Here is a 17047-nt window from a genome sequence, read left to right as displayed (position 1 = left end):
AACATAGCCAGTATTTTCTCAGCAGTGAGTATTCAATGAGGATTATTTGCTATATTTTGATATCAAATTGGAATTTTCTAAGTGTTTTTAGATTTGGTTACCGCCTGTTTCACATTAGTTGCCACTAGATAAAATATTCAGAAGCCTGAAGTGTGATTCATTTGAATGTTCCTCAATAGATTGTCTATGTTTTAGTGTATTTGTGGAAAATCTGGGGTATAGTAAGGCTAACAGATCAGGAGATTAAAAGACAGGTTTTTTTTTTTATTGAGAGGGGGATCAATGTCAGAGTAGGAAGACATGGAGCTCACTTCCTCTCACAAACACATCAAAAATACATCTAGGGGCTTCCCTGGTGACGCAGGGGTCGAGAGTCCGCCTGCCGATGCAGGGGACACGGGTTCGTGCCCCGGTCTGGGAAGATCCCACATGCCGCGGAGCGGTTAGGTCCGTGAGCCATGGCCGCTGAGCCTGCGCGTCCGGAGCCTGTGCTCCGCAACGGGAGAGGCCACGACAGTGAGAGGCCCGTGTACTGCAAAAAAAAACAAAAAACAAAAAAACCCAAAAAAACTACATGTGGAAGATTACTCAAAGAAAACTAATTGGTAACTGGCAGAATATCTCCTATAAAACCAAAACTGCAAGGAAGATCTCCATGTAACTGGGTAGGCTTGGGGGGGAAAAGGCATCGGGTTGGGACCAGCACCCCTGGAGGGGTTTGTAAGGAAGAGAAGGTCCACACAGGTGCACCCTTGCCCTGGGGAGCCCCCATGCCTGTTGGGAAATCCCCTGAGACAGAAGAGCTGGAGAAGCCTAGACTCTAATTGTGAGGAGGGTGTGTGTGCTGGCTTGCCAACAATCAGAGCAGAGAGAGACTTGCACTGATGGCTGCCACCTCGTCACATTTCTCAGTTTGAAGGGGCAAGTGCCCAGTGCTCCTCACTCCACACTACAGCCTGGCAGGAGATCAGGAGAAAGATTCAGTCTACCTGCTAGAAGTGGGATTGCTGAATCACACGGGAGTTCTATTTTCAATTTTTTGAGGGACTTCCATACTGTTTTCCATAGTAGCTGCACCAATTTACATTCCCACCAACAGTGCACAAGGGTTCTCTTTTCTCTACATCCTTGCCAACATTTGTTATTTGTAGTCGCTTTGATAATGGCCATTCTAACAGGTGTGAGGTGATATCTCATTGTGGTTTTTACTAGCATTTCCCTGGTGATTAGTGATGTTGAACATCCTTTCATGTACCTGTTGGACATCTGTATGTCTTCTTTGGAAAAATGTCTTTTCGATTCCTCTGCCTATTGTTAAAATCAGATTGTTTCCTTTTTGCTATTGAACTGAGTTCCTTTTATCTTTTGGATATTAACCTCTTATCAGATATGATTTGCAAATATATTCAATAAGTTGTCTTTTCATTTTGTTGTTTTCTACTATGCAGAAGCTCTTTAGTTTGATGTAGTCCCACTTACTAATTTTTGCTTTTGTTGCTTGTGCTTTTGATACCACATCCAAAAAATTGTTGTGAATACATATGTCAAGGAGATTTTCCACTATGTTTTCTTCTTAAGAGTTTTATGGTTTCAGTTCTTTACTCCATTTCAAGCTAATTTTTGCGAGTGGTATAAGATAGCAGTCCAATTTCATTATTCTACCTGTGGTGATCCAGTTTTCCCAACACCATTTATTGAAGAGACTATCCTTTTCCCATTGAGTATTCTTGGCTCCCTTGTCAAATATTACTTGACTGTGTTTGTGAGGGTTTATTTCTGGGCTCTCAATTTTGTTCCATTGGCCTATGTTGTCTTCTTTCCTATAGTTTCCATGTCTTGCTCAAATTACATATCTGATCATACATGTTATCTATCCATCTTTTCCACTAGAGCATTTACTATATTAATCATAGTTACTTAAAATTTCCTGTCTGATATTCTAATATCTGTGTCATATCTAAAACTGGTTCTGATGATTTGTCTCTTGATAGTGTTTATTTTTTCCATTGCTTTTTTGTAGACTTCATAATTTTTGTTGAAAGTCAGACATATTGTGTAATGCAGTAAAGATGAGGTAAATAGTTTTCAGGCCTTGAAATGGGCTTTTTGTTTTTCTGTTTGGTCTTAAGCATGGGTGTAATTAAGTCAATCTGGAAGGGAATTGAGAGTTGGGCTGTGTTTGGGTTTTGTTGTTACTATGATTACCTTTAGTACTCTACATGCTTCAAATTCCTCTTACAATTTAAACTGCCTTGCCAGAGGTTTTTGTTTTCTGTTAGTTTACTTCCACAACAGCATCTGCTCCACTCTCAGTTTTAGATCTTTTGTGTCTTCTCAGAAACGGTCTTTTCCACACTTGTGCCCCTCTCCCAGCAGTAGACTGTTGTTACCTGTCAGTTGATGTTTGTTAGCCTGGTAGTGGTAGGTATTCTCTGTTCTGAATCAGCATCAGCGTTGGGTTTTGTTCCTGGGTCTTGGGATAGGGTCTTCTCAGTAATCCAGCCTTGCCCCAGCTGTAGCAAACTTGTTCTTGGCCCAGTATGTATTCCTGGCCTCTGGGGTAGAGGTAGTTTTCTGTTTCCCAGGTGAGTTGTGTCTCCACTTCTTCCCTAAGGTCAACTGCATTTGCTGCCCTTCCTCCCCATACCTTTCCCCCTCCTCCTGCTGTGGCTTAAAGCTTGTTGTTGTTGTTAACATAGAGGAGATAGAAGGGTCCAGGCAAGGTTTTATGCCTTTTTTGCAGTGTCTTCTATTACATTCCCCCAGGCTTTCTCAAGACTGTTTTTCCACCCTCAATATTTCTTGTAAGATGTGTGGAGAGAAGCTTGCAAGTGAGGGCAACTTCTCCCTTGTTTTATGTAGCTACTAAGGGTTCTATATTCTCACACTAGACCATATTCAGCTTTAAGCAATTCATTAAAAATTTTGGCTAAGGGAATTCCCTGGTGGTCCAGTGGTTGGGACTCCATGCTTCCACTTCAGGGGGCTGGGGTTCAATCCCTGGTTGGGGAACTGAGATCCTGCAAACCATATGGTGCAGACAAAAAAAAATTTTTTTTTGGTTGAATTCTTCTCACTGGCTTTTATGGTATCTGGCTGCATCTGCCCCCGATGAGCAAGTGCTTGCATCTGGTCTCTCCTTGGAGGCACCTTTCTTTAGATTTGGGGTTGACTGCTCTGCAGTCTCTGATGGGTTCAAGGGAAGTTTTGAATTTGCAGACAGTCCAATGTTTTTTGGTGGAAGGGTGGAATTAATATCATTTTAGTTTTCTACATCCTAAGCAGAAGCCAGAAGTCATGGCACAAATTTTAATCTTGCTCATTGTAAGGCTGCCATGTGGGATTCAGTCATAAGGCTTGTGCCAAAATCTAGCCAATCATACAAAATCTTAATGTGTCTCTACTCTAGAGAAGTAGCCTCCAAAGTCTTCCATATCCTAATCTTCCCAAATTGTGAATATGTTATGTTACATGGCAAAGGGGAATGAAGGGAGCAGATGGAATTAAGTTTGTAAATTGGCTAACCTTAAAATAGGGTATGTGGGCTTGTCCAGGTGAGCCCAATGTAATCAAAAGGGTCCTTAAATATGGAAAAGGAAGGTAGAGGAGTCAGTATCAGAGTGATGCAATATGAGAAAGACTATCCATTGCTGGCTTTGATAATGAAAGAGGGCCATGAGGCAAAGAACGGAAACAGCTTTAGAAAAGCTGCAAAGAAACAGATTCTCCCTTAGAACCTCTAGAAGAACACAGCCCTGCCAAACATCTTCATTTTAGCCTAGTGAAACTCATTTTGGACTTCTGATTTCCAGAACTATAACACATTTATGTTGTTTTAAACTAAGTAGTAATTTGCTATAGTAGCAATAGGAAACTAATAGTCTCTGGTGCTCTAAGAATTGTGTAGAAGGAGCTCTGGTAACAAAAATTTTGTTTGTGAAAAATGAACCAAAAATGAAAGCCAAATGACAATGTAAGAAATCAAACTAAATATAATGTAAATAACCTAATAAAGTGATTACTTCATCCTGATAAAAAGGAATTTTTTTTATTAAGGAGGAGAAATTGAATCAAGTATTTTAGATCTATGCTATAAACATCTCCTCAGCAAAGAAATAAGAAAAACATGTCTTATAAAATTCTTTCAACAAGTGCTCTAGCCAATACAAAATAATCACAACTGAGAGATAAAATCTTACTAAAAGTTGAAAAGGTCGTTTATGAGCATAGACTCAGAAAACATGTGACTTGATAGGTATGCAATGTGAGAAGTGCATTGCAAGAGAAATCTGTACAAACATATTAATGATTAAATAAACCATAGAGGCTCTAGTGCAGCTACCACTACTGCCTTTGTTTTCAACTTAAATTTTTATCGATGAATAAAAATTAAAATGAAAAACCATGTACAGTTCAATGAATCTTCACAAATTTAATATATGGTGTCCATGTTACCAGCCCCCAGAAACAAAATATTCAGCACTCCAGGTGCCCTCCTTTCTAGCCAGGACCAATTCCCAAGAATAAACATTATCTTTACTTCTAAAATTATAGATTAGTTTTGCCAGATTTTGAACTTTGTATCAGTGGACTCATACAGGATCTACTCTTTTGTGTCTGGGCTTTTTTCCCCCCTCAAACTTGTTTCTGTGATTTGTTCATACTATTGTATATAATTATAGTGTGTTCATTCTCATTGCTGGTAGTATTTCATTATATGAATATTCCACAGTTTATCTAAATTTCATATTATTGATGGGCATTTGGACAGTTTGTTTTGATTATTATATAAATAGGGCTGCTAAGAACATTTTGTGCTTTTGGTGTACAGAAATATGTACATTTCTGTAGGTTATGTACCTGGGAGTCATAGATATGCTGGTCCAAACTCGCATATGTTCAGCTTTAGTAGATATTGATTGTACACTCCCACCAGCATGGCTGCCTTTTATCTTAAGAAAATGCAGGTTTGAATTTTTTTAACTCTGTTTGAGATAAGTGTACATTTACACGCACTTGCAAGAAATAATACAGAGAGATCCCCATACCCTCTATTTAGTTTCCCACAATGGTAACTAACACCTTGTAAAACTATAATACAGTATCACAACCAGGATATAGACAATGATATAGTCAGAATATGGAACGGTTCCATCACAAGGATTCCTCGAGTTTCCCATTTTAGCCACACCTACCCTCCACTTTAAACCATTTTTTCTGCCTGATGTGAAGTTAATAGGCGAGGAAACAATAGATGATCCTTTTGCTACAGAAATGTTTTCTACTAAGGTGAAGTAGCCCACAGAGAAGTACTGAAACAAGTGTTCAACAGGGATGACTAGCCTATGTTGGAAGGATATGCATTCATAAACAGCCGTATTCAGACTAGAAGTGAGCAATGAAGTTTACTAAAGATAGACCAATTTTGTGCCTGTGTAGATGGCTTTATAATAAAACTGAGATCATTCCACCTTTTGTGAATCCTAGGGTGTTAATCAAGTACGTGTTTTAGCATATGAATAATAAAGCCCAACTAGTTGCTGGGAAACACTGGGAGGATTAGGGAGGGCTTGCTTCCTCTAAGTCTTCAGAAAAATTTCCCTTTTCCTTCTCTGCAACAGTTTCTCATAAATTAAATACTGGTGTTTTTATTTATTCACCTCAGGAGGCAATAATCCATTATTCATAAGAGTTCAGACACTGGAGTCTGACAGGCTTAAGTTGAAATCCTGGTTTGTTACTTAGTAGTAACTGTGGACAAATTCTTAACCTTGGTTTTCCCTTTTATAAAGGAATAATAGCATATTGTTATAATAAGGATTTTTGAGGCTTAAGTGGGATTTTTTATGTAAAACGTGGATTTCTCTTGCTCAGCTTGCTGTTGACTTTGCTGTGAATTTTACCTTCTTTCTATAGGTACAAATGGAGACCAGTTGTCATGTCTAGATTCTTGCCCAAGTCTGAGTCCAGCATCCATTCATCTAGCATAGTTCTGCTGTTCCTTCAATGTCTACTTATATTCTTGAGTCATGCTATGAAGATTACCTTAATTATCACTGTACTTTTTCTTCCTTTTCTTTCAAACGCTTTTAGTGTTTACTATTTCTTTCTTGTAATTCTCCTATAGTGTAGACACCATTTAGGGCACAGTCATCTCCTTTTTATATTTTAAAATATTCACTAAAAATTTGAGATTTTGTTATAAAAATGCAAATGTTGATGAATATTACATCTCAAACTTAAATCCTGATTCCATAAAATCCTACCACCACAACCTTCTCTTACAGTCTTCACCATTTCAGTAGTTGTCTAGTTGCTCAGGCTAAAATTCTTGGCATCATCCCTGACTCTTTTATTTGTTCCACTTTCAACTTCTATATATCAATAAATCCAATGGACTCTGCCAGCAGACTTATCTAATATAACTTGCCAGCTCCTCATCCTTTAACCAACCTGTTCTAACCAATCACCATGTCTCACTTCTATTACTGCAATATCTCCAACTTCATCCCTGATTCCTCCCTTGTCCCCTCTATGGTCTCTTGTTCTCCCAAAAGCTAGAGTGATCCCTTATAAACATACTTTAGGTTACAAGTATTATTTGCTCAAAATCATCCAGTGCTTTTCCATTTCACTCATAATGAAAGAGTCCTTATAACTGCCTATAAATTATGAGATGCTCTAACCTACAGACATATCTCTGACCTCATCTTTCTACTTTTCAATTCCTTTCACATTCTACCTCAGCTACATTGGCTTCCTTGCTGTATTGCAAATATGCTAATCTTCTACCTGCATCATGACCTTTTCATATGCTGTTCCTTCTACCTAAAAAGTTTTCATTCCAGATATCGACATAGTTCATTCTCTCACTTCCTTTGAGTCTCTGATCAATATTACCTTCTCATAAGGTATTCTCAGGTAACCTAATATGAAATAACACCAGTTTCGGTGGATGTGTTTATAAACACACATTAGAAGACTCTAGAAGGTGGAGACAAGAAGGCAGACTAACTAGGAACCTCAGGACCCAAGGTACAACACAACAGTGAAGTCCTTGGGTTTTCTTTTTGACTCATATTTCAAACTGGGTGCTAGAGAAATCAGAATCCAGAAATGGTAACAGGTAAATATAAAAGAAGTCTCAAGAAAATCCTCCTCTCTCTAGCCAAAGGACCAGGAAAAGGGATGCCTAATAGGACAGAAAACTTTTAGACAATAACTGCTTACTCCAGCCAAACACAACAGGAAAATCTGCTGCTCCAAACCCACCACTGACAGAAAAGGGTGGTTGGAGAGCCTCAGCTTCCACTCTCACTAGGGTAGTATCAGAGGAGGCAGAGCAGAGACCGAAGACTTTTATTCCCACAGGACTGGAATGAGGTGCACTTTCCTCTCCCTATGGAAAGTGGTGTCACAGGAGGCCTAGTGGAGACTGTGACCACTGCCCAGATATAACAAGGCTACCCTCCCCCTTATAGTGTCAGTGGAAGCCACTTGGGGAGCAGTAACAAGGCATCCCTGCCCCTAAAAGCCAGGGTGGTATCAGTAGAGGTCTGCTGGGAGCTGTAACAAACCCTCCTCCCACCACTATGTCAAAAGAGACCAAGTGGGTAACCTGGACTTTCATTCCCCACCTGACAGTGCCCTTCTCCCCCAACACAAAATTTAGATAAGATTCAGAGTCTTACAATACCCAAAATGTCCAGGTTTTAATTGTCATATAAAAAACTAGGAAATTCAACTTGAATGAGAAAAGACAATTGCCAGCATCTAGATGACACAGATGTTAGAATCACCTGACATGGATTTTTCAAGCAGTTATAATAAAAATGCTTAAACAATAATGAACACACTTGAAACAAATGAAAGAACAAAGTCTCAGTGAAGAAACAGAAGATATAAAAAAGAACCAAATGTAACTTTTATAACTGAAATGTACAATAACCAAATTTTTTAAAAAATCAAGAATGGGCTTGGGCTTCCCTGGTGGCGCAGTGGTTGAGAGTCCGCCTGCCGATGCAGGGGACACGGGTTCGTGCCCCTATCCCGGAAGATCCCACATGCCGCGCAGCGGCTGGGCCCGCGAGCCATGGCCGCGGAGCCTGTGTGTCCGGAGCCTGTGCTCCGCAACGGGAGAGGCCACAGCAGTGAGAGGCCCGCATACAGCAAAAAAAAAAAAAAAAAAAAAAAGAATGGGCTTAACAGCAGAATAGAGGGGACAGAAGAAAGAATTAGTAAGCTGGAAAATAGATGAATAGAAATTGCTGAATTTTCAACCTTCAGATTAATTCTACCAGTCATAGCCTATAAAACTTCCTGAACAAGAAAATTTTTGTTTACTTCAGTTAAAACTATCCATTCTGGGCTTCCCTGGTGGCACAGTGGTTGAGAGCCCGCCTGCCGATGCAGGGGACACGGGTTCATGCCCTGGTCTGGGAATATCCCACACGCCACAGAGCGGCTGGGCCCGTGAGCCATGGCCGCTGAGCCTGCGCGTCTGGAGCCTGTGCTCTGCAGTGGGAGAGGCCACAACAGTGAGAGGCCTGCATAATGCAAAAAAACCAATCAAACAAACAAACAAAAAAACCCTATCCATTCTGATATTTAAATAGGATAAGGTATTTATATTAGTGTTCTTGCCTTTACTTCAGGCAGTTTGCATGTGGAATGCTTTGAAGACCATAGGAAGAGCATAAAGTAGACACCCCCCACTGGATTTACCAGAAGACTTTAAAACCTTTCCTTATAAATCTCCTAGCTCATTGCTATTGCTCATCTAAATATGTTATATACATTCTTCTTTAATTATATAATAGAAACTAGTTAAAAGCATAAGAATTATAAAAGAAATATGAAAACTATATTTGCAGATGATATGCATAGAAAATGTGAGACAATCAATGACAAAACTAACTCGAATAAAAGGATTAAGTAAGACAGTGACTTATAAAATTTCATACAGAAATCAATATGAATTTTCGGGGGACACAATTCATTCTACAACAGGTCTGTAGGAAAGTTGTTCTGTTCGTCACATTTTTTTTCTTATAGTATTTTTGTATGAATGCTGTGCTCATTCTCTTTTTGCTTCTTATATTTGAATTAGTTGGATTTTTCTCTATAATTAGGAGACTCCTGTCCTATGTGTATTGATGGAGGTGGGTGGTCCTCAGGGTTGTTTTCTAGCATGTACCTCCCAAGGACTCCCTCCTTAAAATATGAAACATTTTCTTAAAGAAATGGTTTGGTTACTAAGAATTGATACAAAACAGTTTTAAAAAATTAGTCAAAATTTGGACAGATTTATAAGAAGGACTTGAAAACAGTCAATAGCTTCTGGTAGTCCATAATGGTATAGTAGTCTTAGGAAACAATATTGGGGAGGTATTTCCTCCCCAATATGAAACAATACCGTAGTTTTAAACCCAAGTGCCTAAATCTCTAGCTAAGTACTCTAGGATGGAATCTTACTTCCCTTCAGCCTTTGAGTCCTACCACTCCTACCTACACACACACACACACACACACACACACACACACACACACACACCATGATTCAAAAAATAAGTTTTCCTTAATGATTTTATGTTCTACAAGGAACTCAATTAGCTCTAGAATTTACCCAATATTATTTGCTATAAAAATGCCAGCAGTGTTTCAAAAGCAGCTTAAAATATTTCTCTTACAAATATAAAATACCTATGGTATGGTTTTCTTTCTGTGGCAATTTGGGTTTCTACAATAATTCCACTGCCTGTAAAATTATTTGGCTTTCTAAAGTAAACAACTGATTAATTTTAGTATAACAGAATTTTCAGAATAAAATAATCATTATTATTTTGAAACACAGACATCAATATGCTATGTTTTGTAAGGCAAAGAACTACAAATTTTTTTGACTGAAGTAAACAAAACACTGCAATTCAAAAGTTTTAGGTTCCACAATAATGATCAATACTTAATGACATTCGTACCTGACAACCAGAGAAAAATGTTATTCCCTAGATCTTTTTTAAATTCATCATTAAAGAAATCACTGGATTCTGGAAATGCTTCCTGGAATGTTGCATAGATAGCTTGTGCCAAACAATCAGGATACACCTACCAAAAACAGAGTCATATTAAAATAATTCCATATTTCATATAACACATCTCAACTATCAAAAAAATTACTAAATTTGTGAAATATATGTGTCCCTTTTTTCTTATAGCTTGCTTTTGACCATTTAGTATTTCTTTGTACTTCTAACTGAGGAATATGAACAAAGAAGAGTTGAAAATAAAGTCAGTCAATTTGGCTATTTGTTAGCATTTTGGGAAAAAAATATAATTTGGATAAAGGATGAAGTTACAATTAAGATAAGATACTTTAATGATTCTACATTTATTTCACTTAACCTTGCTATTGATACCCTCTTTCAGAAAAGGAACACTGTCTTTCAGGTCATTATAATAAAAAGCATATATATATATATATATTAATTGAAATATATTTGACATGTAATACTATGTAAGTTTAAGGTGTACAACATGTTGATACATTTGTTTACTGCAATATGATTACCACCATAGCATTAGCTAACACCTCTATCGCGTCACACAGTTATCACTTTGAGTGTGTGATGAAAATAAAGAGCATGTTTTTAAATAATTGAAGCCTGTTTAGGTGAGTTAATATATTATAACCACAACTGTAAAATCATGATCAGATTTTATATCATACAAATAGATGGTACTACCAATATTCTATTAGACTTAAAGTCGCTTGACTACTAAGTTTCTCTTGGGGACTGACTAAACACAGGAAAATACCAGATTTTTATAGTAAAGATTTAAAATTTTTATCTACTACTTTGGAAGGCTGGCAGACACCAGAAACTAGAAGAGGCAAGGAATGGCTTCTCCCCTAGGGCCTCTTAAAGAAACTAGCCCTGTTGATACCTTGATTTTAGTCCTATAAGACTCATTCTGGACTTCTGACCTATATAACTGTAAGAAAATGTATTTCTGTTGTTTTAAGCCATTAACTTTGTGATAATTTTTACACCAGCAATAGGAAACTAATATGGTCACCTAATCCAGTAGTGCTAAAATCTGCTGGTATGGATGGTATTCTTTGAAGAACTCCATATGTTTTTTTGGGTAGGGGAGAAGAGGAGAGGGAAGAATGCTTTAATATACTGATATATTTAATTTTACTGAATGAACCATGAACACTTTTACTACCAGAAAAATCACATATTATAATTGTGGTATATAAAATCACACTAATAATCAAAATTTAAAAGTTGAACAAGGTAAGTAAGAGGAACTTTTAAAAGTTTTCTGTGAATATCTCACCTTCAGGAGATCAGGGGAAAAAGAAATCAAGTGTCAAATGGTGTTGGAAAAATTTCTGAAGGAATATCATTGTATGACATTGGAAGAAACTGGAGCAAAAGCTATACTAAATATGTTCAGATTCAGTTAATTTGTACTGAATAGTGAGACCTGAAGCTAATTTTTTGATTCTTGTATATTAATAGTTTTCTCTTTCTGTGGTAAGATAAATCAGATGAGCCATTAGTAACAAAACACCTTATTTGAATGAGCTAAAAATAATAGAAATTGGTCAATGAGAGTTGAGGCTCCATTTCTATTTATAGAGCTGTGGAGGTAATAGGCCTGTAGGGAGGTGGCGTGGTTCTCAAGCATTGAGACAGGGAGAGGGAACATTATAAAATGACTGAACAAAGGTCAAGGGGTCAAATCATTAAGGTGTACATGTTATTTGTTCTCAAGTGAGGCTCTGAATCTTGGTTAAACAACTTCTAATTTCTCCTTGGAAAAAGCCACTGAAAATAGGGACTTAGAAAAAAAATCAAGTCATGATTTGAGAAGGATTATAAATATGATATCTATCAAAAGGCACATCCATCCCAAGGGAGAACATTTGGACCACAAATGTAAGACTAGAAATTACAGAATAAGGGATATGCAATGGTGCCACTACCTCCTTTGTTCACATTAAATAGGTCTTTTATTCTTTTCTTAAGAGCCCTGTGTTAAAGCATGCTTGATTTCATCAAGCCATGTGTATAGGCTAGAAACACTACAAAGGGATAGACTAGGTGAAAGTGTATGGATAGGAGAAACAGTTGGTTTTGTCATCTCTAGACAATTTTAATGACCAAAAATCCTAACCATTAACTATTATTTTCCTGCAAATAAGAAAAATAAATTTAATATTAGCAGAGAAAATCTTAGTCTATCTTTCAGAACATTAGTGTTCTATAAACAATTTATGAATCATGGATCAACCTCTTCATCGGATGGACAACCAGCTGTGGAACTGAGAGACTGAATGTCTTGCGAAGATCACCTGGGTAATTACGAGCAGATTTCAGATGTGAAGCCAAGTCTCCTTATGCCCAGTCCACTACTGATTTCCTTCTACGATACTGTATGTATATGTTTGTGAGATAGATCAAGATTGAGCATAAATATTTGGCAATTTAAGTTTGTTTACGTTTTCATCATGAAGGACATTTATTTTTATTTTAGGTTTTACCCATGAAAACATTGACTGACTCAAAAATACTTCTGTATTTCTGATTTACAGATGTCAGTACAACAAAGTATTTGAATGTGGCTTCTGCTTTGAAACGCTAGATGTTTACATTTTAAAATACACAGTGAAATTCCTACATGTCTTCATTTCACACTACTCAAGAACATAAATTATTTTAACCAAATTATTTTACTGTAACAGACATAGTAAAACATTTGATTCATAAATGTGTCCATTGTTCTTTACTGTAACAGGTGCTTAGTACTTAGGCATAACACAAGAAGTTAAGTCCTCTTAGATCAAAAGATACTTTATAAAGTAAAAGAAAAATGATAATTTTGTAGGTAAAATACCAAGACCTTTGTAGGTATGTACCAAGATACATAGAACCAGTCAATAGTTTTCAAATTATTAATATGCAAACAAATACATATACCACACTGAGGAGATTCTGTAAGGCTTTTAGTCAGTAGAATACAATATTCTGGGGTGGAGGGGCATGACTTTTTAAATATTATCATTATTTACTCTACTTTAGGCAATTTTTCTTGCAAAATAACAAAATATGTTCTCATATGTGTTTAAATAAAATAACTATTTTTATATTACACTTGCTATAAAAATAATTAGCATAATTAGTTAATTTCTATATTTACCTGAAAGAATGCATCCTTTTGACTTAGAGGTATGCTCATGAAAAGTGATGCATAACTTTCTGAAATTCTATCAAACAAGGAATCTTGACTTTCTCTGTCAGGCTTAAAAAATAAAACACACATGGAATTAAAATCATTAATATTACAATTTAAAATTTGAATCTGTTTACATAATGTCAGTAACTCTATCTTCTTAAAGGGCAGATCAGTTGCTATAGTGGAATGAGCATGGGTTTTTGGCATCATGCAGACCTGAATTTGAATGCTGGCTCCATTATTCATTAGCTGCACTATCCCAGGCAAGTTAATTAAGTCCTAGTTTCCTTATCTGCCAAATATAGATAATATACACGTACCTTAAAGTATTATCTTAAAATTAAATAGGGACAAGGATTATGTTTTGTTTGACTTTGTATTTCAAGCCCTCAGCACCGTGCCTGGCACACTGAAAGCAAACAAACATTTGATGAATTAATGAAGGTTCTTGAATAGTAGATGGCATGCACAAGGCAATCAATGACATAGTTGCCTGCTACCATTCTATAACCATTCCAAATTTTTCATAATCAGTAACTCAGTATAAAATCAAAGCAATTACTGGAATGAGACAGCCATAGCCAGAACTAGTAAAATTGTGACATGAGAACTATACTAAAAACAAAGTAAGTAGAATGTCATAAGAAGGAAGAAATCTGTAGATAATAATAATGTCAATATTAAAGTCCTAAGGTAGCACCTTGAATTCTTGCTCTATTAAGCAATGAAGAGATAAATTAGAGTGCAAATACATGAATTAAGCAATAAAGATGAATTAGAGTCCAAATTCATTTATGATGTCAACAGTAGAAGCACAAGCTGGCATTAATAGGTTTTGGTAATAAACATAAAAAATGATCAAATTTAGTGGTAGTTTTCTATGAAATTAGCATGCCATATGAGCTGGGATTCATAAATGCATAGGATCTTAGACCTAAAATGGAAGTTAGATATCACCTAGGTTAAGCCCCTCTGTTTTAGTGACTGCATTGATGCTCAGAAAGATTAAGAGAATTATTTAAGGTTATACACAGTTAAGTAACTGAAAGCCAGACTAGAATCTAGGTCTCCTCACTCCCAACACAGCTTTTGTGCTTGTGTAATAAGTTTATGGAAGGAGATAGTAGCAGAAATAATAATGATAATGTTAATAATTCTTGACTATTTATATAATGGGAAGTGGTTCTAAGACTTAGGGCTGTGTGAGAATTAAATGAGATAATATATAATTTACTAGTAGAGAAAGTTGGCATGTTTCAGTTACATGATCTACACTTAACATGTGTGATGAAATATCCAAACAGAAAGTTCTAGAACATGTCTTTGACTAATACAATTCAACCTAATGTCCACACCATATATACCTCCACAGGAAACTGAGTAGCAAAATGGTACAGTAAATTTTTATACATGTTTTGGTATGCTTGAAAAGAAGACGTATCCTACAGCTTTTGGATATTCAGGTTACTGATATGTTCATTAGATCTAGCTATTTAACATGTTAAATCATATTTGCATTCCAGGAATAAATTTCATTGGTCAGATTGTATAACCCTTTTAATATACTGCTGAATTCAGTTTGCTAGCATTTTGTTGAAGATTTTTGCATCAATATCCATCAAAGAGGATATTGGTCTGTAGACACTTTTTTTGTTGTAATATCTTTGGCTTTGGTATCAGGGTAATGCTGGTCTCATAAAATGAGCTAGAAAGTATTCCCTTCTCTTCAATTTTTTGGGAGAGTTAGAGAAGGACTGGTGTTAATTCTTCTTTAAATGTTGGCAGAATTCATCAGTGAAGTCATCTAGTCCAGGACTTTTCTTTGTTGGGAGGTTTCTGATTACAGAAACCTGATTGAATCTCCTTACTAGTTATAGGTCTATTCAGATTGTCTATTTCTTCATTACTCAGTCTTGGAAAATTATATGTTTCTAGGAACTTGTCCATTTTATACAGGCTATCCAATTTGTTGTTATATGTTTGTTCACAGTACTCTAATAATCATTGTTATTTCTTTGCCAATAGTAATATTTCCACTTTCATTTCTGACTTTGGTAATTTGAGTCCTTTTTTTTTTTTTTTGGCTGTGCTGAACGGCATATGAGATCTTATATGAGATCTTAGTTCCCCGACGAGGGATCGAACCCATGCCCCCTGCAGTGGAAGCATGGAGTCTTAACCACTGGACTGCCAGGGAAGTCCTCACTTTTTTTCTTAGTCTAGCTAGAGGTTTGTCAATTTTGTTTATCTCAAAGAACTAACTTTTGGTTTTACTGATTTTCTCTACTGTTTACCAATTCTCTATTTTATTTATCTCCACTCTAATCTTTATTAATTCCTTCCTTCTGTTGTTCTTTTTCTAGTTCCTTAATATGTAAAGTTAGGTTGTTGATATATTGCTTTTTGATTTGTTTAAAACTTTAAATTTCTCTTTTAGCAATGCTTTTGCTTTATCCTATGAGTTTTGGTGCATTGTGTTTTTTGCTTTCATTTGTTTCAAGTTATTTTCTAATTTCCTCTGTGATTTATTCTTTGAATCATTGGTTGTTTAAGAAGTCTTATGCATCAACAATGTGAGAATAATTTGTACATCCAGTTTGAAAACAACTTGGCACTACCTTGTGAAGTTGAACATCTATATACCCAACAATGCAGCAATTCCATTCCTTCTCTATGTGTTTTGCAATTTTTGTTTGAGAGATGGACATCTTCAATAGGACAGTAAAACCTGAGGTATAAAGTAGTTATGCTTGGGAATAGGTATGTCTCTTCTCTTGTTAGCCTTTAGGGGTCTGAGTCAATTAAGTAAAATGTTAAGCTCCATTTGGGTTTTGTTTTTGCTATAGTTACTCTCAGTGAAACAGAGGTTTCAAATTCCTCCTGCATTGCCTTGTTTTTAGAATTCTTGGAGACCCACCTTTTGAATTCATTTTCTCTAATTCCTTCTGTTTTTCAGTTTTTCCTTTTATTGGTTTCCTCTCTGATCTTTATTATTTCCTTTCTTCTGCATACTTTGGTTTTCATTTCTTTTTCTTTGTCCAGTTTCATACAGTAGAAGTTGAGGTCATGGTTTTTGAGAACTTTCCTTATTTCAAATCTAGAGATCTTAATGTTTTAAATTTCCAAATACTGCTTGAGGTCCATCCCACAAATTTTAATCTGTATTTTCATTTTCATCAAGTTCAAAATACTTTTCAATTTCCCTACTGATTTCTGGTTCGACCCACAGTTCCTGAGAAGTGTATTATTTAGTTATCAAATATTTGAAGATTTTCCAGGTAGCTTTCTGTTATTCATTTATAATATAATTCCATTTTGGTCTAAAAACATACTTTGTATGACTTGAATTCTTTGCATTTCATTAGGATGTTTTCCTAGCCCAGAATATAGTTGGTAAATGTTTAATGGGTACATGAGAAAAATGTGTATTCTGCTGTTGTTATGAGGAATGTTTAATAAATATCAATTAGATCCATAAAGTTGGTTAACAGTATTGCTCAAGTCATCTACATCATTCTATATCATTAACTGGTTTTCTGCACATACGACCAATTATTGAATATAAGGTGTTGAAATACCTAACTATACTTATAGATTTGTCTATTGCTTCTTTAAGTATTAAAATTGTCATTAAATGTGTTTCAAAGCATTTTAATTAGGTGCATAAATATTTATGATTGTTATGTCATATTGATGTATCGACTACTTTATAATTATACAATTACTTTCTTTTTCCCCAGTAATATTCTTTGCTTTGAAGGCTACCCTGTATAATGTGTTCAAAAAAGTTGTGATTTTTGTG

The 17047-nt window shown here is 36.0% G+C and overlaps 1 protein-coding gene across 4 annotated transcripts in view; it reads right to left on the bottom strand.

Moving 5' to 3' along the window:
* FAM227B (family with sequence similarity 227 member B) overlaps positions 1–17047 on the bottom strand; it is a gene marked incomplete at its 3' end in the record, with an annotated part of 264786 nt that overhangs the window by 196276 nt on the left and 51463 nt on the right. For 3 of the 4 annotated variants that reach the window (XM_081229396.1, XM_081229395.1, XM_081229398.1), the window contains exons 8-9: positions 13210–13311; positions 9978–10104 (exon numbers count right to left, since the gene is read on the bottom strand). In XM_081229396.1, coding sequence (XP_081085522.1) covers positions 9978–10104; positions 13210–13311 — 229 coding nt within the window. The remainder of the gene's footprint in view (positions 1–9977; positions 10105–13209; positions 13312–17047) is intronic. The other variant, XM_081229397.1, reaches the window with a different exon arrangement.

This window comes from Mesoplodon bidens (assembly GCF_964165515.1).
Source record: "Mesoplodon bidens genome assembly, chromosome: 3".
NCBI lineage: Eukaryota > Metazoa > Chordata > Mammalia > Artiodactyla > Ziphiidae > Mesoplodon > Mesoplodon bidens.
The sequence above is the reverse complement of the archived record's forward strand: the minus strand, read 5'-3'. Positions and strand labels throughout refer to the sequence as shown.